The 22,910-nt window shown below is 46.8% G+C and overlaps 1 protein-coding gene across 1 annotated transcript in view; it reads left to right on the top strand.

Moving 5' to 3' along the window:
• Positions 1–22,910, top strand: part of MYO10 (myosin X) — a 288,302-nt gene that overhangs the window by 247,509 nt on the left and 17,883 nt on the right. Inside the window, 11 exon segments of the mRNA XM_008066889.1 lie at positions 1–10; positions 13–533; positions 2,551–2,610; positions 2,612–2,675; positions 7,402–7,645; positions 12,215–12,310; positions 15,951–16,044; positions 17,109–17,164; positions 19,918–20,060; positions 20,341–20,535; positions 22,584–22,741. The exon segment at positions 1–10 is cut by the window's left edge and continues 339 nt beyond it. Of these exon segments, the coding sequence (XP_008065080.1) occupies positions 1–10; positions 13–533; positions 2,551–2,610; positions 2,612–2,675; positions 7,402–7,645; positions 12,215–12,310; positions 15,951–16,044; positions 17,109–17,164; positions 19,918–20,060; positions 20,341–20,535; positions 22,584–22,741 (1,641 nt within the window).

Genomic DNA, 22,910 nt, shown 5'->3' on the forward strand with positions numbered 1-22,910 from the left:
AGCCCGGCGGGCCGGCCGAGGGCGCGGGCGGCGAGAAGCCCACCTTCAACTTCAGCCAGCCCTACCCGGAGGAAGAGGTGGACGAGGGCTTCGAGGCCGACGACGACGCCTTCAAGGACTCGCCCAACCCCAGCGAGCACGGCCACTCGGACCAGCGCACCAGCGGCATCCGGACCAGCGACGACTCCTCCGAGGAGGACCCCTACATGAACGACACGGTGGTGCCCACCAGCCCCAGCGCCGACAGCACGGTCCTGCTCGCCCCGTCGGGCCGGGACTCTGCCAGCCTGCACACCTCCTCCAGCGCGGAGTCCGCCTACTGCGTGCCCCAGAACGCCGGGGACCTGCCCTCCCCCGACGGCGACTACGACTACGACCAGGACGACTACGAGGACGGCGCCATCACGTCGGGCAGCAGCGTGGCCTTCTCCAACTCCTACGGCAGCCAGTGGTCGCCCGACTACCGCTGCTCCGTGGGCACCTACAACAGCTCGGGCGCCTACCGCTTCAGCTCCGAGGGCGCGCAGTCCTCGGTGAGCGCCGGCCGCCGCGCCCGCGCTGCAGTGGCCGGTGGTCCGCGCCCCTGCTGCGTCCTGGGCTGAGGGGACTCATTCACCCAGGCTGAGTGCGGTGGCGCACCCCTGTAGTCCCAGCACTTTGAGAGGCCGAGGTGGGAGGAATCCCTTGGGACCGGGAGTTGGAGACCAGCCGGGGCAGCGTAGCAAGACCCTGGCCCAGCAGCAACCACAAAGTGAATGATTAGCCAGGCGTGGTGGCGCTTCTGTAGTCCTAGCTGTTTGGGGAGCTGTGATCACCACTGCCCTCCAGCTTAGGTGACAGAATAAGACCCAACTCTGAAAAAAAAACCCTAACCCTAATCCTAACCCCCTGTAATGTACCAAGATTTCAAAGCCATGGTCTTAAAGAAACTCTTAAGGCCCTTTCTCTTTCAAAAAGCCAGTCACGTTCATACAAGGAACTTTGATGTGCTTGTTGCAGGCTGAGCACGAAACCCAAAACTGAGTTGTGCCCAAGGCCTGAGAAAACCGACAATTTAAATGGAGCGTTAAGCTTTGTGGTGTCGCAGGTTAGGAACTGAGACAGACCCTCTACTGGAGCTACACCTGCCAAGGGTGAATTGGAGAACTTTCCTTGCGGCGACTTCACAATTCAGTCCATCTTCTTTCTTGTACTAGTCGTAAGGGAGGAATCCAGAGGGCTTAAATATGGACTTTCTAGTTTTGGGGGGTTTTTTTCAGTCGAGTCTGGCTGTTGCCCAGGCTGGAGTACAGTGGCATGCACACAGCCACTGCAGCCTTGACCTGCTGAACTCAGGCAATTCTTCCATCTCAGCCTTCCAAGTCGCCAGAACCACAGGCGTGCACCACCATGGCCTAGCTAATTTTTTGATTTATTGTACAGATGAAGTCTCACCCAATTGCCCAGGCTGGTCTCGAACCCCTGAGCTCAGGCAATCCTCTCACCTTGACCTCCCAAAGTGCTGCTAGAATTATAGGCGTGAACCACTGTGTCTGGCTGAACTTTCTAGTTTCTGAAATTATTTATAGTTGACAGGCCTTCAATGCTGTCTTGACTTCTGAAAACCTTGAAAATATTTTTAGCATAGTAATTTAGAGGGGGTTAACTCATGTGTGGTTTGATTTAAATTATACCTTTAAGCAGCAGTGTTAATTTTAGGATAGATCACCCTTGGGTTAAAGTATATCTTATGTTTCCTGTATCAGTTCCACTGACCATTTGACCTTAAAAGTTGGTATTTTGTAGTTCTGAATTCTTTTGATGGCCACGATCTGTTGTGATGCTGTGTATCAAGAGTATGGCTTCTTCATCAGTTTTTTTTTTTTTCTCTTTTTTGGTCGCCCAGGTTGGAGTGCAGTGACATGCTCACAGCCACCACAGCCTCGACCTCCTGGGCTCAGGTGATCCTTTTGCCTTAGCCTTCCAAATATCTGGAACTACAGACACGCGCTACCACGTCCAGCTAATTTTTTGATTTATTAGAGAGACGAAGTCTCACCAAGTTGCCCAGGCTGGTTACGAACCCCTGGGCTCAAGTATTCCTCCCACCTTCCAAAGTGCTGGGATTTTAGGTGTGAGCCACTGCACCTGGCCAGTTATCTTAATTTTTTTCAGTGGTGGTACATGCTGGCTATTTTCATTACTTGCTTTCTGCTCTTTTTTTTTTTTCTTCTTTTTGAATTGGGTCCTCATTCTGTCACCCAGGCTGGAGTGCAGTGGCACAATCATGGCTCACAGCAACTTCTAACTCCTGACTCAGGCAGTCCTTCCACCTCAGCCTCCCATGTAGCTGGAACTAAAGGCACACACCACTATGCCTAGTTAACTGTTTATTTTTTGTAGAGATAAAAGTCTCGCCATATTGCCCAGGCTAGTTCCAAACTCCTGCACTTAAGCGATCCTCCCACCTCAGCCTCCCAAAGTACTGGGATTGCAGTCATGTGCCACCGGGCCTGGCCGCCTTTATGTTCTTTTTCTCCTAATTGACTCTCTCTCTTGCTCTCCTTGTAGTTTGAAGACAGTGAAGAGGACTTTGACTCTAGGTTTGACACTGATGACGAGCTCTCATACCCGGCGTGACTCTGTGTACAGCTGTGTCACACTGCCTTACTTTCACAGCTTCTTGTACATGAAAGGTAAGACCGCAGCCACCAGACCCCGGGTTGAGGGGAGAGCAATGGAACACGGAGATGTGTCCCTGGGCTGACTGGTGGGGGCTGGAAAAGTCACTCTCCCTACCCCTTACCTCGGTGTTGGGCCACTTGGGTGAATGGAGGGCACCATGCCACGCTGGTGTCACGTGGTGATGTGTGCTTCCCAGGGTGAGCGTAGCCCTGACTCCCTGGATGGGTGCAGGGTTTGCAACCCCTACCTCATTTTCACTTTCTCTCTCCCCTCTGTCTTTCTTCATCTCATCCCTGTCTCTTTCCATCTTAACCCTGTCTCTTTTCCCTTCTTTTTTTTGAGTTGGAGTCTCACTCTGTCACCCAGACTGGAGTGCAGTGGCCGCTCCCGGCCACCGCAGCCTCGACCTGCTGGGCTCCGGCGATCCTTCCGAGTAGCCGGAACTACAGGCATGCGCTACCACGCCCGGCTGATTTTTTGATTTATTGTAGAGATGAGGTCTCGCTGCCCGGCCGGGTCCCAAACCCGCAGGCTCAGGCAGTCCACTCACCTCGGCCTCCCAAAGGCGCGGGATTACAGGCTGAGCCACCGAGCCCGGCTCTTTGTCTTTCGTATCCCTCCTCTCTTCTCTTCTCCCTCTCCCTCCCTCCCTCTGTCTCCTTCTCTCTTCCATCCCACTTTTTTTTTTTTTGTACAGAAAAAGTCTCGCTAAGTTTCTCAGGCTGGTCTTGAACCTCTGGGCTCAGGTAATTCCCCCACCTCAACCTCCCAAATTGCTGGGATTACAGGCATGAACCACCACACCCAGCCCTCTTTCTTCCATCTCTGTCTCTCCCTCCCTTTCACACACAAACATACCAGCGTGTGTTGCTGCCACCACCGCTGGAATTGACAGAGACCCAGTCTAATGACAGAGACATATGCATTTTCCACTCCTGCAGGAGTTTTAGAGACCTAGAAGGCTATGCCACGCATGGGGGGAGAGTACATCTGACAGAGGGCCATGGCATGCCTAAGCTGCTGCTTCCACCTCCTTCACGACCAGCATTTCGTTGTAGATTGTACTTGCTTGTTAAACCTTGAATGTGCTGAGTTGAACCTTCACACTTGGACCGTGAGGCAGACTCCTTTTGGAAATTATTTAAATAAGACCTTGTGCTCGTGGCGTATTCAGAGCCTTGCCTCTGATTCTAACTCGGCGCCAGGGCTGATGAGAAACCATAGTCATCGTTGGCTAGAATTTTGCCTGGATGGTCAAAAGAGGGCCTGCCCTGTTTCTCACATGGCCCTAGGCTGCTTGGGGGAGTCAGTGGTCATGGGGCAGGAACCTCCATCTTGGGCTCCTCCTCTGTTCCCTTCATCTTCCCTAATCCTTTTCCTTCACTCTCCTTTCTGCTGCCATCTTGTCCATCTACTTTTTTTTTCCTTCTGAGAACAATGTTTTCATACTGTGTTCCCTTGTGTTTCTTCTGTTCCTGTGCATCTCTCTTCTATTGGCTTATTTATCTTTTGTCTTTCTTTTGTTTTTTGGGTTTTTTTCCCCTGTCCTTTTTTACTTATGGGATCTTTTGATTTATTGGTTTCCCTTTTTTTTGAGTTTGGAGTCTCACTCTTGCCACCCAGGCTAGAGTGCAGTGGTGCGACACGGCTCACCACCACCTCGACCTCCACTTTTCTTTTTGCATCTGTTCTTCGTCTAAAACATGGGTCTGTTGACTGATATCAGTCATTTACCTTTGAAAGTCTGGCCATTCTCAGCCTGAGATCCCCAAGGTGCTCATGAACCTCCACCAGGTTGGGTTTAGGGGAAACTTTTCTATTGTCCAAAATCACTGGTTGATGTAGCTTTTATAGGAGTATTGGCATGAAAAAATTGAGAGATTCTAACCAAGTGATGTAGCCAGCATCAGAACACCTGACAGGAAAAAATGTAATCACAAACAGAACCTAATGATCAAGTAAGTATTGAATCATAGCATCTTCAGATTTTCTCATCTGTTTCTCAGCCAGAACTCATCTGAACTGTTTTTCCTGATATATCTTCCCTCCCCCAATTATTTTTTGTTTCCTAAGTTTAAAATTCTCTACAATACCACTTTTATGGCCTGTGACATTGGTTTATTACATAGCGATTTGTTTAACATAAATAAGATTAGACAAAAAATAAACATCTATTCCAAGTGTTGAAATCAGAGTTGAAGTTAAGCGGGTGAGTTTTGGGCCCCTCCTAAAAAAAAAAAAACAAAAAAAAAACAAGTTATTTTGTAAACGCAGCATCATTTAATCTTCAATCATATTTTAAGTAGAGTCAAAAATTTTCAGAGAAACCAATGAAAAAGAAAATTCAGTCATCTCAATATCATCTCGTGGGCACAAGTGAATTTTCACCAGCCAAATAACCTACTACAGGTGTTTGAAATTAGGAAATTAATGGCATTGATCAGATTCTCAAAATCCTGGAGTATGAAGAGAGCACCCGCAAGTGCAGAGGGGAGAGTAATGCGATTAGTAACAGAGAGCAGCAGAGGAAGGAAGATCGAGCTGAGGGCTGGTGTGGTGACCAGCCTTGACTTGCAGCAACAAAAAATAAACATTATCCTTTAAAGACGATAAGAGAATAATTTTGCCCTGCAATTTTCCTCAGGGCCTGTTTTAAGAAACCCAGATTGGGCCGGGTGTGGTGACTCAAGCCTGTAATCCCAGCACTTTGGGAGACCGAGGAGAGAAGATTGCCTGAACCCACGGGTTCGAGACCAGCCTGGGCAACTTGGCAAGACCTCGTCTCTACAAAAAAATCAAAAAATTTGCCAGGCATGGTAGCATGTGCCTGTAGTTGCAGCTACTTGGAAGGCTGAGGTGGAAGGATCGCTTGAGCCCAGCAGGTAGAGGCTGCAGTGGCTGGGAGCATGCCACTACACTGCAGCCTGGGTGACAGAGTAAGACTCCAACTCAAAAAAAAAGAAACCCAGATTAATGTCACAAGTCAAGAAAATGAGTCACGTTTTCTTCTGGTCATCCTTGGCAAATTTGCCTTGGGTTAGGAAACAACTATGGAGCCTGGTGAGATCACAAAAGGTATCTCAGCCAGGTGAGCCGGGGGGTTGCTTTAGATGTCAGGAGGGAGGGCAGAATGTGTAGGGCAGAGAAGCAAGTGCACTGGCTGTCCCTGGCCACCAAAACAAACCAGGGATGTTACGGCTCTATTTGTTTCCAAGTAAGGCTTAAGGCTGTCATCGTTGAAGCAGTCATTGAATTCTGTAAAAGCCTGTTTTAAATTATTTTCCAATCTACAAAAGGGAAGTATCTTCTTTATACTTCCTTTAAATATCCATGTTTAAATGTCCCTTATTTTTATTACTACTTGACCCAAAAAATAACATGTGGGCAACATTATGTCTATTAAGAGCAGATTTTTGAATGATGGTTGGTAAAGGTGTCATTCATGAGCATCCTTGGGAATCTAGATTACTAAGGTAAATTTATCCTGTTGGAAGAGTACAGAAATATTTTTTATCCTATAAAGATAGTGTCTGCACTGGGCACCACAGCTCACACCTGTAATCCCAGCATGTTGGGAGGCCAAGGAAGAGGGATTGCTTGAGCCCATGCATTTGAGACCAGCCTAGGCAATGTGCTGAGACCTTACCTCTACAAAAAAATTGGCCTGATGTGGTGGCATGTGCCTGTAGTCCCAGCTACTTGGGAGACTGAGGTGGGAGAATCACCTGAGCCCTGGAGACTCTTTGTGAGTCTTGGGGGCAAAAAAGATAGCTCCTGCATTTATTCTCTAGTCTAACTTAACCAAAAGCAGTTCTTAACTAGATAAATTACAAACAAATTTTCTTTTTTTTTTGAGTTGGAGTCTCACTCGGTCGCCCAGCTGGAGTGCAGTGGCCGCTCCCAGCCACCACAGCCTCGACCTTCCGCCTCAGCCTTCCAAGTAGCTGGAACTACAGGCACGCGCTACCCCGCCTGCCTAGTTTTTTTGACTTATTTTGGAGATGAGGTCTTGCCAAGTTGCACAGGCGGGTCTCGAACCTGCAGGCTCAGGCAATCCACTCACCTCAGCCTCCCAAAGGCGCAGGATGACAGGCTGAGCCACTGAGCCTGGCTCAAATTTTCTTTTTTAAGTCCAATCACAATTTAGTTTGGACTCTTGTTTTTTTCATAGTCACAATATTACGACTTATACCTATAAATCATTTTCGGGAGATAATGCTTTTCTTTGAAAAGGTGTGTTTATTCAAAAAGCCCTATTTTCTTTTCCTGTGTCCGTTAGACTTCATCACTCAACTCTGGAATGAGTGATAATTCTTGTTCCCACATGGACCAGATGAGGAAGAGGATGCATACACGTTGACACCATTTTAAGATCATTTCCCTTCTCTGGGGCATTTGGAAACAGACATTGTCCACACATGCGGAAACGGTTCTCACCTGGCTCCTGGCCCACTCCGGGGCTAAAGTGTCAGTTCATTGCTTGCCTCTCTGTTAGTTTATTACCGAGATTTCTCAGCTGCATGCGTAAGGGCTGCTTCGGAGATGGGGAAGGGACAGCACTCTCGTGTTATCCAGCTCAGCTCATGTGACATCTGTCCAGTGCACCACGTGAGCTGGCAGTGCCATCCTCCCTGGGAGTAGACCTGAAGGTCTGCTGCTGTTCCGCACATTGTCGTCCTGCAGTTGGGTTGATTTTTCTTAAACCCCTCTCTCTCCACCCATTCTTGGGGGGCACAGGTGGCCTCATGAACTCCTGGAAGCGCCGCTGGTGTGTCCTCAAGGACGAAACCTTCCTATGGTTCCGCTCCAAGCAGGAGGCCCTCAAGCAAGGCTGGCTGCACAAGAAGGGTGGCGGCTCCTCCACTCTGTCCCGGAGGAACTGGAAGAAGCGCTGGTTTGTCCTCCGCCAGTCCAAGCTGATGTACTTTGAGAACGACAGCGAGGAGAAGCTCAAGGGCACCGTGGAAGTGCGGACTGCCAAGTACGTGGCTGCACCCGGCGGGTGGCTCTGGGTTGCAGGGGCCATGTGGGCACATAGGCGTCCAGAGAAGTCAGTTCAGGGGATTGAATTGTTAGAAAACTGGGAAGCGAGACTTTGTCCGTGAGTGATTTGCCTTTTTTGTGACTGCACTCAGACTTGTGGCCCTTATTTGGATGATGGCTGGTTGGACACAAATGGGACCCATTGAAAACAGGCTTGTATGGTACGAGAAGCGTGGTGTGGATATGATCACCTGGTTGAGAGTCTGTTACGGGTGAATGTGTCATTTCAATTCCTCAGCTCAAGTGGAAGCACACTGACAGTCTGGAGGTGTTTTTTGAATGAATTATTTGTTTTCTACTATCATTGAATGTCCTAGTCATCCCTATCCCCAGCAACAAGAGGAACAGGGCTGATCTTTGAATCCAACACAGCCCCTTTTTCTGCCACCCCTAACAGAACCAAAGCCTTGGACTAACCAGGACCCAGTATTTTTGTTTATTTTCATATGTTTTCAGAGAATTGTTGGAGTTAGGGGTGGCTGGTTTTTTTGAGTAACTAGGCACTAAGCCTGAAAACTTGTTTGGAGATAACCTGTAGTAAAATCCACTCAAAACTGAAAAACCACAGATATTTAGAAAACTGGTAAAATAAGCTTTGAGAGAGCAAATTAATGCCTGAAGTCATGAGCCTTAAAAGTAAAATGTTTGGGAGGCTGAGGCAGGAGGATTGCTTTGAGCAGGAGTTTGAGACCAGCCTGGGTAACATAGTGAGATCTCGTCTCTACAGACATCTTTTTTTTTTAATTAGCTGGGTATGGTGGCACACACCTATAGTCCTAGCTGTTTGGGAGGCTGAAGCAGAAGGATAGCCTAGCCCAGGAGTCATGATTCGTGAGCCATGATTGTGCCACTGCACTCCAGCCTGGGTGACAGAAGATTATTTATTGGAAAGTGGGAAGTTACTAAATGGGAAGAAGAAAATCTTTTTTTTTTTTAGATTAGAAAATACAGTTTATTTAGAAAGTAAATTAGAGAGAGAGGATTCACCTCCCCAAGGTAGGAGAAAGAACCAAAGCTTAGGAAACATGGCGGTGGCCATAGCTCAAAAAGTACTTGGCCACACCAGAGCAATGACTGGAAAGTCTTTCATGTATTTGATTTTAAGGGCAAATCGTGTCTCTGCTGATGGCAGAGTGTTGTCTTTCCCAGGCTGCCCCTTTGGGGTTCGCTGGATGTGGGGGTGGGTCTAACAATTCGGGCCTGAGTCCTGCAGCAGCCTGTGCTCACAGCAAGGCGCAGTCCTGTTGCTTCCTGCCACCTCTGAGTCCCACATGCCATCACGTTAATCAACCCACAGAAGGGGCCACAGAACACCAAAAAGCGGAGGGGATGGTATGCATTTTACCCGAGTAAATGGATGGACGTCTCTTTTGCAACTCGCTTTGTGTGTCGGTTAATACATCTCTATTGTTCAGTAGCTTTATCAAAATTACACTTAGTCATGAAGACGTCTCATTCAGCCATTTCTGTCCTATAGAGCAGGGACAGTGAGTTGTTAGGGTTTCACCCCATGATGATTTTGTTGGTTTTGTCGTTGTTGGGGTTTCACTCTGTTGTCCAGGTCAGAGTGCTTTTTGTGATTATACTTACAAAAACGGCAGCGACACAAACACGACTCACCGCAGCCTCGATCTCCTGGGAAGCCAGCAGCAAGGGTTAAGTTCCCAGGAAACCGCAGTTGCAGCTGCTGTTTTTCCTGGACCACTCCATGTTGTTTTCAGCAGAGCACAACTGTGGTGAGGCAGTTTCCCATGAAGGACTGGAGTCCTGCGAGACTCTGGGGATCTTCCAAGTCCTTGAGCTGAGCTCAGAACTCGAAATTCTCCTCACTCACCTCCCCTGCTGCGTCTGGAGGCTGCTCATGGTTTATGCTATGGTCTAGGCAAGTCTGACTAGTTCCAACCCAGGCTGATCAGTGTTTCTCTTCTTTGCGCTCTTTGGATATTAGCGCTTCTTTGGCGAGTCATGGAGTGTGCTGCTGGTCCTGTTTCTGAGTGCTGAGGAGCTCTATTTAGGTTTACTCCATGGGAGAGATATATTCTAGCTGCTTCTTCTTGTTGTTAATCCAATCTCAGCTTCCTTGCTTTCTGATGTGACAAGATGTTTCCTGTTTCCTTTTAAGATCCAGGCTCTATCAACAGAAGATCTCCGGAATGTTTGCTTTATTATTTTGAACTGCAGGCTTTGGGGAGGAGTCTTGAATTAGGGCCCAACCACATTTACTGTACCCATGGCAACATCCTCAATCACTCCCTTTCTTATCTCAGGGAAGCTTTGTAGGAATACATATCCTCAGCCCCAGAGAGCCCCTGCCTGAAGGTTTCCCTGGATTCCGAGGGGCCACTGTGGTTCTGAACCACTGTCTTCCAGCTGGGTCATAGGTCTCATCCCTCACTTTACACACTAGGTATCCAAGATTCTGAGAGGGCAAGTGGCTTGTCCAAGATGACACAACAAGGACAATTTTTCCTGGTGATTATTGTCCTAGGAGACTCCATTGCCAGGCTCCCTTGGGGTCACCTCTCTCCTTCTGCTCAGAGAGGGCATCACAGACCACTCTTCAAGTTCTGATCTTGATTTTGTGTGTGTGTGTGTGTGTGTGTGTGTGTGTGTGTGTGTGTGGTGCCAAAAAATGTACACACATAGACGTTTACCATAATCGTGTCTGGACACTGATGGTAACCACTTTGAGCACCTCTTGTATTTGCAGAAGTCAAACATGACTTGTACTCATCTTATTGAGTATTACAATTTTAATACAGCTTTTCCTTTCTTAAAATGTGTATACTTTTTTTTGGCACCCTCCGAATATATTTCATCTCAGTGATTCTAGCTGTAAAGTCAGATAATATTAATTTTTTTTCTAACTGGTTAGACTTTTAGTTTTGTCGCTGTGAAATAATTGTTTCATGGTGAACATTTGTCATATTTTAGTTACCAAAGCAAGCTGGCTTCATTGCTCAGACCTTCCATCATATATCACCATCTCTCTCTCATCTGATCCTGATACCTGCTTGTGTCTTACTCTGATTTTGTTAACGTGGTTCACCAATTTTATTTCTCTAGAGTTGTTAGGGAGGGTTGGGATGAAATCAAGATGATGTTGAGAACTAGAAACACCCAAGTCCTGCTCTTCACCCCCAGAAACCCTCATGGAGATCATGTGTTCATATCTGGTGTAGTAAGTCAGAGACACCAACCAGGGCCTTACGCTGCCATGGAAGGCTGTAGGAACCAGGGAAGGGGCCTGGCCAGACCAGGTCATCTTTGTGGGTGACAGGGGAGTCAAAAGGAGTTGAAGCAGGAGTAGCGGCTGCCGCCCCACGCCTCTGTAGCGCCTAAGCAGGGGCAGGCATTGAGTTGGCCACTGTGAGAGAGGGGCCCTTCCCTAGAGAAATCAAAGGAACACCCCTGTCCCTGGCCACACCAGTGGCCTTCTTTCTTGGGAGCAGAGAGGAGCCTGGCTCCCCCTAGAGGGACTCTTCATCACTGCTAAAAGGAAAAAAAAAAAAAATATATATATATATATATATATATATATGAATGTCTGAGGGGGATTGGTTCCAGAACCACTAACCCCATCCTCCATCCTCTTGCGAATGCCAAAATGCTCGGATGCTAAAGTCCCTGTTATAACACTCCATGTAACTTATGCATATTCTCTCTTATATTTGAAGTCATCTCTAGATGTCTTATAATTCCTAGTGTGATGTAAATAGTTGTTATACTGGTTTTTTTTTTGAGTTGGAGTCTCACTCTGTCGCCTAGACTGGAGTGCAGTGGCCGCTCCCAGCCACCGCAGCCTCAACCTGCTGGGCTCTGGCAGTCCTTCCGCCTCAGCCTTCCAAATAGCTGGAATTACAGGCGCGTGCTACCACGCCGACTAATTTTTGATTTATTGTAGAGATGAGGTCTCGCCAAGTTGCCCAGGCAGGTCTCGAACCCGCGGGCTCAGGCGATTCACTCGCCTCAGCCTCCCAAAGTGCTGGGATTACAGGCTGAGCCACCGAGCCCGGCTTGAATTTTTTTTTTATTGCTTTTTTAAGTTTGATCCACTGCTGGTTGAACCTGCAGATGCAGAACCCACTAATGCTGAACTCACAGATACAGAGAACAGCTTGTGTCGTTTTCAGTAACACTTCCTATCTCAATCGCTAGTTTGATGAAATTTATTTCCTTATTAAGAGTTCTATAGGCTGGACTCGGTGACTCAGCCTGTAATCCCAGCACTTTGGGAACCCGCGGGTTCGAGATCAGCCCGGGCAATTTGGCAAGACCTCGTCTCTGCAATAAATCAAAAATTAGCTGGGTGTGGTAGCAACACACTTGTGGTTCCAGCTGCTTGGAAGGCTGAGGCAGAAGGATCGCCAGAGTCCAGCAGGTCGATGCTGGAGTGACCGTGAGCATGCATGCCATGGCACTCCAGCCTGGGCGATGGAATGAGACTCTAACTCAAAAAAAAGTTCTGCATTCCTGATGTGTGGTGGTTGATTTTGCTCCTCTGCAGAGAGATCATCGATAACACCAGCAAGGAGAATGGGATCGATATCGTCATGGATGACAGAACCTTCCACCTGATCGCGGAGTCTCCAGAAGATGCCAGGTAAGGGCTGCACCATTGGTTTCGTCTTACCCGCATCCTCCCTCATGGTGCAGCGTGAGCATCACAAAACTCTGTTGGCCCTACTGACTTTGAAAGGGTTTTAATTGGTTTTCTAGCTGGGTTTTTCTGTTAGGATGGCTGAAGAACTGGACTTTATGTACTCATCCCTCGGGGAATCTTACCCTGGGCAGATGTGTTCAAGAATAGCACAGGGTTCAGAATTTCCAGCCTTAAATGCCACGAGTCAGACCCCTTGTCATCTCAGTTCAGGCCTTTGTTGTCACTAGCACATGTGTAAACTGCACAGCTATATGAAGCTGATAGCCCACTTTCTGGTAGCTTCCAAGCTTTGCGAGTAAACAGCTTGTGTTTGCGTAAAGATCCAAAGAACAGAGCATTAACTGGTGACTGTTTAAGTAAATGATAGTGCTTTTGCCTTTGGAGGTTTGTTTTTTGTGTTTTTTTGAGTCAGGTCTCCCTCTATCACCCAGGCTGGAATGCAGTGGCACTGTCACGGCTGACCACAGCTTTGACCTCCTGGGCTCAGGCGATCCTTCTGCTTCAGCCTCTGGAGTAGCTGGGACTACAGGTGTACAATACTATGCCCGGCTTATATTTTTTACTTTTTTGTAGAGATGAGATCTCACTATGTTGCCCAGGCTAGTCTCGAACTCCTGGGCTCAAGCAGTCCTCCTGCCTTGGCTTCTCAAAGTGCTGGAATTACAGGTGTGAGCCACCGCACCTGGCCATGGAGGAAATTTTCAGTAGTGAATAATTCAATATGAAGTACATTAGCTTGCATAGAACTTACTATATGTGAGGCACTATTCTAAATATTTCACATATATTAACGTGTTTATTTCTCTCAGCAATTCTGTGGGGTATGTGTTAAGACCATTATCTGCATTTTGCAGGATGAGAAACTGAGGTGCAGAGAAAGGATGGTATAACTTGTAGTGGGGTGCAAACTCTATTCTGTTGAGGGAGTCATTAAGCTTCTTACATTTTTTTCTTAAGGGGCTTTAATTTTTGACTGAGAGTAGAAGAAAATTGAGTCTTCCGTTGACTGGGCAAGTTGTGTGCAACTTTTCTGGACCTCAGATTTCCATGCTGGAGGGCTCAGGAGATTGGCTTAGGGAGAATTGGTATTTATTCAGTGTGATGTATCCCAAGGTCACGTAGTTGACATGATATGGTGGCACATCTGTCCTCTCTGTTCCTGCAGCTTTGTGAGTTATGTGTTGGAAGTGTGTGTCATCTGCCCTGAGCAACAGAGCGCTCCTTTTAAATTAGGAGGGTAGGCCGGGTGCCGTGGCTCATGCCTGTAATCCCAGCACTTTCAGAGGCCGAGGTGGAAGGATCAGCCTAAGCAACATAGCAAGACTCCACCTCTACAAAAATGAAAAGATAGACAGACATAGTGACGTGTACCTGTAGCCGCAGCTACTCAGGAGGCTGAGATGGAAGGATCACCGTGAGCCTAGGAGGCCAAGACTGTGGTGAGCCGTGATTGTGCCACTGCACTCCAGCCTGGGAGACAGAGAGAGACCCCGACTCAGAAAAAAATAAATAAAAATAAATAAGTTAGAGTAGCATAAATAAAAATAAATAAGTTAGAGTAGCATCCAATAGCCTATACTCTTTGATTCTCAGCCCAGAAATCATTAGAACCTTCTAGTGACCTCTTCTCAGGACCCCTTGCTACCCCTTACCCTTTGAGTGTTTCTTGAGTTAATACAACACCATGGTAGCAGCATCAAGGGTAGAGACACCAGAAAGTAATTCTTCCCTTGGGAACATGCTCAAAACTCTGCTTGGACCCGTAAATTCTAACACAACGGTGGAAAAACAAACAAACCTGGAATGACAGCCCGTCATTCCGTCTGGGACTCCTGGAGACCACATGTGGTTGTCTGTGGTCCAGAGAATGCCCACAGCTTTTCCGCTGAATTATAGGCCCAGCATTTGGCAACTGCCTGCCTGTTTTGTGCCATACTGAACCTGCTAAATTTAACAGTAGGAAGATTTTAGCCAACGACTTTTTTTTCCTGACCAGTAGAACACTTTTTTAAAAAACTCCATTTCAGATTCCAAGTTATATTTGATTCTGAAAGAATTCATAAATTGAAGAGTGCTGCCTTTGGAGATTGAAAGTACAATACATTTTATTCCTTTGTGTGTGTGATTTCCTATGGCTTACATCTTTGATGTATGTATTTTTTAGTGTTTGATTTGGGATGTGTTTGAGCTTGGTAAAGCAATAAATGAGGTTTTACCTTTCGGTAAGAATGGATGGAACAAGTTTATTTTAAGGTGTTTCCTAAGAGTCTGTATATATGGAATATTTTCAAGCTCTTGGTTACACTTTTCTTCTTTGGAATTACAGAAGAAAGATGTTAACACTCTTGCTCTAAGTAATTTGCATGGCCTACCTTTATATATGGGTGTTATTTTTCCTCTTAAATATTATATTGCATACTAAGTGCTTTCCCCTCTGCCTTAAATAGTAGGAGAGAGAGTGTGTGTAAATGTGTCTTATAAGCCCTGACAGGAGAAGAATCCCCTCACATCTCTCACATTTGGTACCTCTCCCAAAAAATATTGAATGGATGGACGGATGGGTGAATGGGTGGGTGGATGGATGACTCGCTGTTAACGTCTGTTGTTTCTAGTTATATCTTGACTTTTGTTCTGCTTCATTTCTCTGGAATTGACTTGTTTTCCTTTATTTTCTGATTCTAATGGGGCTAGAAGTGAGAATACTCATTTGAAATGAAGATGGAAGAGTTCTCTGGCCAAAATAATTTTATACTTTCTGCTTCAAGCCATTGTTTGTTTGTTTGTTTAATTTTATTTCTGGCTGTACTGTGTTTTTACTTACTTCAGTAGTAATCCTATTGGGTGGTTGTAAGCCCCACCCTGGAAATGTATAAAAAACTAGACACCTAATGGCCATTCTGAGATGGTACTTCTCCATTACAGACTGGGTGGGTATCCCTGGTCCAGAATGCTTGGGATTAGAAGTGTTTCAGGTTTTAAAATCTGGAATATTTGCATTTACTTGCTGGTCAAACATTCCTAATCCAAGATTCAAAATGCTTCAAAGAACATTCCTTTGAGCATCATGTTGGCATTCAGAAAGTCTTGAATTTGGGAGCATTTCAGATTTGGGTTTTTGGGTTAGGGATACTCAGCCTGAATTTACCTCCTCACCTTGAAATTTGTTTTTTTAACCTGAATAGCCCCTAGGTTATAAAGAATATCTTCAATAAAAACCCTTGGCATAAGTATTTTTGGGTGGAACTGAGGATTTCGTTATTTACTGTCAGTTGTTCAAGAAGCTCATTTATCACCATTGTCATCAAATGTCTAGAAAGATCTTTGAGACCTGGAGGGAAAGGTCTTCCATTGACCTAAAGGTGGAACAAATGGTGCTTAAAGGTATGTTTCGGTGTTTCAGCCACGTCTTCTAGCTTTACTCCTTGGTGGTACGAAGTCTGCACTCACCTGTGAGAGGTGGGCAAATCAAAAGCCACGGTGCTCAGAGGTGACGTCGGTTTCAAGAGACCATGGAGAAGGGTGCCATCGGTTTGCAAACCGAGGCCGACTGTGCCTTGACGGTTTTCTCTCTCCCCCACAGCCAGTGGTTCAGCGTGCTGAGTCAGGTCCACGCATCCACGGACCAGGAAATCCGGGAGATGCATGACGAGCAAGCAAACCCACAGAACGCCGTGGTACGTGGGCGCTGGCCAGGGAGGAGGGGGTGGCCCTGGGGGGAGGTGGGAAGGCAGTCATGGTGGCAGAAAGGGCAGGACTGGGGCTGTCCAGACAATCTGGGTTTTTTTGTTTGTTCTTTATAAAAATGATAAGCTGGGCACGGGGGCTCACACCTGTAATCCCAGCACTTTGGGAAGCTGAGGCCAGAGGACTGCCTGAGCCCAGAGGTTCGAGGCCAACCTGGGCAACTTGGTCTCATCTCTACAATAAGTCAAATAGTTAGCTGGGCATGGGGGTGCGTGCCCATGGTTCCAGCCACTGAAAGGCCTAGGTGGAAGACTCACCTGAGCCCAGCAGGTTGAAGCTGCGGTGGCTGTGAGCGTACCACAGCACTTCAGCCTGGGTGGCAGAGTGAGACTCCGACTCAAAAATAATAATAATTGAGTAAAACAGGACCATGTGGGTTAAAAAAATTATGCATAACAACAGTAAGTTAGAGAACGTTCTAAGTAGTAGGGCATTCCAGTTCTCTGACCTCAAGCCTTTAAACAAACCAAAACAAGGAAACTCCTCATTTTTATGGAGTCATGGAAGCACACTGCACTCTTTCTTCAAAGAACTTGGTGAATTCTAAATTGTAATCTTTCTCTCCTCTACCCCAGAACACATATCCAAAGTTATAAAGTTCTATTTTAGAAGTAGTTTTTTAATTCCTCATAGGAAAAACTTCAAATACAGTTTCTTAACAGAATAAGTATAAAATTTAGTGAAGAGGCATAATATAAATCAGACAATTTGCGCCGTTGAGGGAAGTTCATAAACGTTCTTCACTGAACATATTTTAAGAACAAGAGGAAATGAGTAATTGATCCTTTTTTTTTTCTACATAAATAGACTGTAGATTCTGCCCTGTCTAGAGGCTTTTTGTACTCACTAAACAAAGGGGGCCTTTCTTAGGTAATTAATTTGCAGTTAAATAAAAAAGGAGCCTTTTCTGTGTGCCTAGGAGTTGAAAACTAGGGATATTATGCTCATGTGCACCCACGTTAGTGGTTCTCTCATTCTTTTTGTTCCTTTCCAGGGCACTTTGGATGTGGGGCTGATCGATTCTGTGTGCGCCTCGGACAGCCCTGACAGGTAAACTCCAATGTGGCTCTTAATAAAAGCCATGAATTTCTTGCACGTGCCCACTGGCCTCTGCTGCCGGGTTTCTGCTTTATCAGGCCATGAAATCACAGCAAGCTGTGTGTTTCTACCTTGTCAACCCCGGCAGTCCAAAGCCTTCCTTCTTGGTGCCGTTTTACCCCATCCGGAAGTTTCTTTCTCTGAGAATCTTTGGAGTGCTGGGGAAAACAGTGGAAAACCAATTTAGACAATTTTTTTAAATAACCATAAGAGGAACATTTTTCGTTGTGATGCAGGGATAAACTTGGGATTCATACAGGAAGAAAATGGCTGTTAGGAAAATTGCATTCCAAGCTAGGGGAGGATACCTTTTCTGCGTTTAATAATGAACTTGAAAAGAATGTTGATGGTGATGTTGCTATAAAGTATGAATAAATCAGACCACATTTATTTTTCTTGACATGTCTACTTTCTCTGTGCCCTTAAAACAGCGGTCCCCAAACTTTTTGGCATCAGAACTGGTTTTGTGGAAGACAATTTTTCCATGGACCTGGGAAGGGGGTGGGGGGGGGGCGGTCATCAGGCATTATTAGACTCTCATAAGGAATGTGCAACATAGATCCCACACATGTGCAGTTCAAATGCTGCCACTTATCTGGCAGAAGGTGGTGCTCCGCCCACCTGCCACTTATCTCCTGCTGTGTGGCCTGGTTCCTAACTGGTCGTGGACCGGTACTGATCCACAGCCTGAGAACTGGGGACCCCTGTCTAAAAATACCATGGTTTTTTGGTTTTGTTCTCTTAAGATCAACCCTCTTCGGAGATGGCCTTAGGAGTCTTTGTCACCCGTGAGCTTTGTGTTTATCATCTCTGTTTCTCTTTACTGCTTGGAAATTCTGTTTCTGGCTTGCAGCTGTCTTTAAGAAAAGTCGCAGCCGGGCTCGGTGGCTCAGCCTGTAATCCCGTGCTTTGGGAGGCTGAGGTGAGTGGATTGCCTGAGCCCGCGGGTTCAAGACCCGCCTGGGCAACTTGGCGAGACCTCATCTCTACAATAAATCAAAAAATTAGCCAGGCATGGTAACACGCGCCTGTAGTTCCATTTACTTGGAAGGCTGAGGCGGAAGGATCGCCGGAGCCCAGCAGGTCGAGGCTGCGGTGGCCGGGAGCGGCCACTGCACACCAGTCTGGGCGACAGAGTGAGACTCCAACTCAAAAAAAGAAAAGAAAAGTCGCTCCAGGACCAGAGTAAGAATCAGAATGGACTTCTGCACTCAGTAAGATAGCTAGGAAGTGAATCTGAATGCATTCACATTGACAACACGGCCAGAAACTGTGGCTAAGGCCGATAATCCCAGCATTTAGGGAGGCTGAGGCAGGAGGAACACTTGAGACCAGGAGTTCAAGACCAACCTGGGCAACATAGTGAGACCCCCATCTCTACTCAAAAATTAGCCAGGCATGGTGATCCATGCCTGTAGTCCCAGCCACTCAGAAAGCTGAGGCAGGAGGATCGCTTGAACCCGGGAGTTCAAGGCTGCAGTGAGCTGTGTTTGCACCACTGCACTCCAACCTGGGCAACAGAGCTGTCTCTTAATAAATAAAAAACATTGACAACAAAAAATGGCACCCACTCAACAGAATTAGGGTCCTGGCATCTCCATCACCCTACATTTGACAAAGGATCTTCTGAACCATGGACCCTCTGTTTTTAGTGGTCCGCCTGCACCATCGTATATACCTGGCTTGAGAATCTTCACCACATGTATGTTATGTCAGTAATCAAAACTGAGATTCTTCTTATTCAGGTGTGGAAGTGCCTACCTTGCCTTCTCGACATCCTTTTTCTCCCAGACACCTTCACTCCTCCAGGCTGGACCTGGGCATGCTCTGTATTTACAATATTGCATCATTGTTCAGGCTTTCCTCTCTTCCTCAACTGCCCTACTTTTTTCCCTTCCCAACTGTAGAAAAATCATTTTTTTCTTTCAAAGTTTAAGGGGCACCTCAAGTCCAATCTTTCTGCGTAGCATTCCCTGCTGCTACCACTCAGTTAATCTTCTTGTCCTTGAACTTCTGTAGCACTGACCTACAGTGAACATTTGAAGGCTTGCAAGGAAGACTTCGCTTTCCCTAGCCTAAGTGATCAGATAGGCAAATTTGTATTAGCAAGGGCCTCCGCGAGGCTTGGGGCATTGCCCACGAGAAAGAGGTGAGGGAGAAGTACATTTCCATGATCACGTGATCCGCGACTGGGAAACGCGCCCTGGCCAGATGGTTTTGAAAATGCGAACCCAGGTGACTTTGTGTACCAGGAGTGATTGAATGTTTAAGATATTCCACGTGTACCTATGTACCGATCCGCCTCTGTTACTGGCGTCTGACATTTCATTCCCGACCCACAGAAATATTACCCAGGGCAGGAAGAAATTGACTTTGGAGAGGCTTCAAAAACATTTTTTCTCTCACAGTCACCTTATTTAGCCTTCCCGGAACTGAGTTTCATCTGGAAACTTTGGCATGGAGGAATGTTTTCCCTTCCAGGACCTTCGGGATGAATGTGTTGCTCCAAGTTTAAAGGTTAATGGTGCATAAATGAAACCCTGCAGAAATGAGCAAGATCTGCCTTCCTGTAAAATGCAAACAGCCGGCTGCATGTGTCCCCGTGACCCATATGCCAGGAAAAAGGCATTTAGGCTCCGTCTCAACAGAGGCGATGCTGACAGTGGCGCTAAGAGGCTTTGCTTCCTTCTCACCTTGTCTCTCAGACCCAATTCGTTCGTGATCATCACAGCCAACCGGGTGCTGCACTGCAACGCCGACACGCCCGAGGAGATGCACCACTGGATAACGCTGCTTCAGCGGTCGAAGGGCGACACCCGTGTGGAGGGCCAGGAGTTCATCGTGAGAGGTGACTACCTTCCTACCCCACCCCCCACCTCCCGTCTTTTTCACAGACTCCCTTTTCGTCTGCATAGACATCTGCTGCATTTTCATTCTGAGCAGCTTTTTAAAGTCATGTTGACGCTTGATGTTTTTTTAAAAAATAATCAGATTTTTTTAAATGATCCTGCCCTTTTTCCAGCACCTAGGAGAAAGACAACCCGTCTGTAAGCATGACGCAAATGATTGTGGTGTTTTCAGGGCTTCTCGTCCTAGTTTTTCATGGACACTTGAATCTCCCCTTCCAGGGTGGTTGCACAAAGAAGTGAAGAACAGTCCGAAGATGTCGTCGCTGAAACTGAAGAAGCGGTGGTTCGTGCTCACCCACAATTCCCTGGATTACTACAAGAGCTCCGAGAAGAACGCCCTAAAGCTGGGCACCCTGGTCCTCAACAGCCTCTGTTCTGTCGTCCCCCCGGATGAGAAGATATTCAAAGAGACAGGTAACCAAACCAGGCCATGAGCCCAGGGCCAAGGGGGCCTGGAATGCTAAGCATCAAATCTGAAAAGGTTCAGGCTGGCTCCAAGCAAAGATAGGAGATTCCCACCTAGAGTGTGTCCTTCCTGTCCCCCCAAAAGAAGCTCATTTCTTGTTGATTTCTCTTCTGAGGCTGCCTAGGAGCAGGTGTATGGACCCCTTAGTGTTTAACCTATACTAAAGAGGTCCTGATCTATGGAGTTATAAGGTCTTATAAGGACAAGAAAATGGAAACAGGTGCAGGTCATCTTACAAGAAGCTTTGTTTTCATATGCTTGTGTTTTTGTCTTTTTCACCATTGTACCTTTTGGGTCTTATGCGACCTATAAGAGGTAAATCCTGTCAGTGAACTTGGCCGACTAGCAGACATGTGAGCTAAGAGTGTTTTTGTTTTAATTTGTGGTATTAGAGAAGTGTTTCTAGAGGATCATTTATTTTGATTTTTGTTGCTAATTGTGATTTTGTGCTTTTTTGTGTGTGTGTGTCGGAGTCTCACTCTGTCACCCAGGCTGGAGTGCAGTGGCACAGTCACGCTCCCAGCCACCGCAGCCTCAAACCGCTGGGCTCAGGCGATCCTTCCACCTCAGCCTTCCAAGTAGCTGGAACCACAGAAATGTGCCACCATGCCCAGCTAATTTTTTGATTTATTGTAGAGACGAGGTCTCACCAAGTTGCCCAGGCTGATCTCGAACCCATGCATTCAGGAAGTACTCTCACCTCAGCCTCCCAAGGTGCTGGGATTACAGGCTTGAGTCACTGTGCCCAGCCATTGTGCTTTTTTTTTTTTTTTAAACACAATTGCTCCAATTGTGTCAGGTTTGGATGATGGTTCATACTACTTGTCTCTGAACACACATACTGCTTAGCACAAGTGTTTTCTTTGGAAGGGAGGAGAGGCTGAGGAAAGGAAGGGAAGAAACAGAAAGTAAGAAGGAAAGTCAGAAATCTGAGGGGAAAAGCCGGGCACGGTGTGATGTGGCTCATGCCTGTAATCCCAGCACTTCGGGAGGCCAAGGCAGGAGGGTCGCTTGAGCCCAGGAGTTCAAGACCAGCCTGGGCAACATAGTGAGACCTCATCTCTACGAAAAATGAGCTGAGCATGGCAGTGTGTACTGTAGTCACAGATACTCAGGAGGCTGAGTCAGAAGGATCACCTGAGCCCAGAAGTTCCAGGTTGAGGTGAGCCATGATTGTACCACTGCCTCCAGCCCTTGCACTCTGGCCTGGGTGACACAGTGAGACTTTGACTCAAAGAAAAAAAGAAAAGAAATTTGAGGGAAAGTTCTGGTTCTTGTTCAGTGCCCAGAAAGGAACTTCAGCTTATGGCCCTTCTTTCTTTCAGAGCTTTGTTACAATTTCTCTTTATGTGTTTAACTCTGGTTTATTGTTATGTTCGTCTCACCTTTCGTTTACAGCATTTTTCTTTTTTAAAAAAAATTTCTTTTATTAGTATTATATTTTGCTTGGGATCAGCTGTTTGCTTGTCATCTGATAACAAGGATAGTGTTTTTTCTTTTTTTTAGTTGCGTTTCACTCTGTCTCCCAGGCTGGAGTGCAGTGGCATACTCATGGCCACCGCATCCTTTACCTGCTGGGTTCAGGCAATCCTTCCGCCTCAGCCTTCCAAGTAACTGGAATTACAGGCACATGCCACCACACCCAGCTAATTTTTTTAATTTACTGTAAAGGCGAGGTCTCACCAAGTTGCCCAGGCTGGTCGCAAACCTGCGGGCGCAGGCAATGCTCTCATCTCGGCCTCCCCAAAGTGCTGGGATTATAGGCGTGAGCCACCATGCCCAGCAGTGTTTTTTCTTTATTACTGGATACCATACTTTGTGCAGAAACGATGCCTGTAGGAATCCAGCAAGTGTTGATTGAATTGAATAATGAATGTAAAGGGACCAGGGTCAGAGACGATATAGGCTTTCAATGCAGCTGAGCTTCTGAGCCTCTGATACCAGGTCACCTCCGTTCCCGAGGTCTGCGCTGACGTGTGTGCCACCACCATTACAGGCTACTGGAACGTCACCGTGTACGGCCGCAAGCACTGCTACCGGCTGTATACCAAACTGCTCAACGAGGCTACCCGCTGGTCCAGTGCCATTCAGAATGTGACGGACACCAAGGCCCCCATTGACACCCCTACCCAGCAGCTGATTCAAGACATCAAGGTAGGATGGAGCTGGCCACAGAGTCTGCCCTCGGGGCATCAAGACCTCAGCCTTATGCAGGCTCAGTTCTTATTCTTTAATCACAAACCGTGCCTAGTTGAGTTTGTGTTTGAGTGCCTGGCTTTTAGGAATCTAAATGTGAGGTTTTAGGCGAAATTTTACACTAAAA

The sequence above is a fragment of the Carlito syrichta genome, unplaced genomic scaffold (genome assembly GCF_000164805.1).
Source record: "Carlito syrichta isolate Samal-C Ts95f unplaced genomic scaffold, Tarsius_syrichta-2.0.1 Scaffold309189, whole genome shotgun sequence".
Lineage (NCBI taxonomy): Eukaryota > Metazoa > Chordata > Mammalia > Primates > Tarsiidae > Carlito > Carlito syrichta.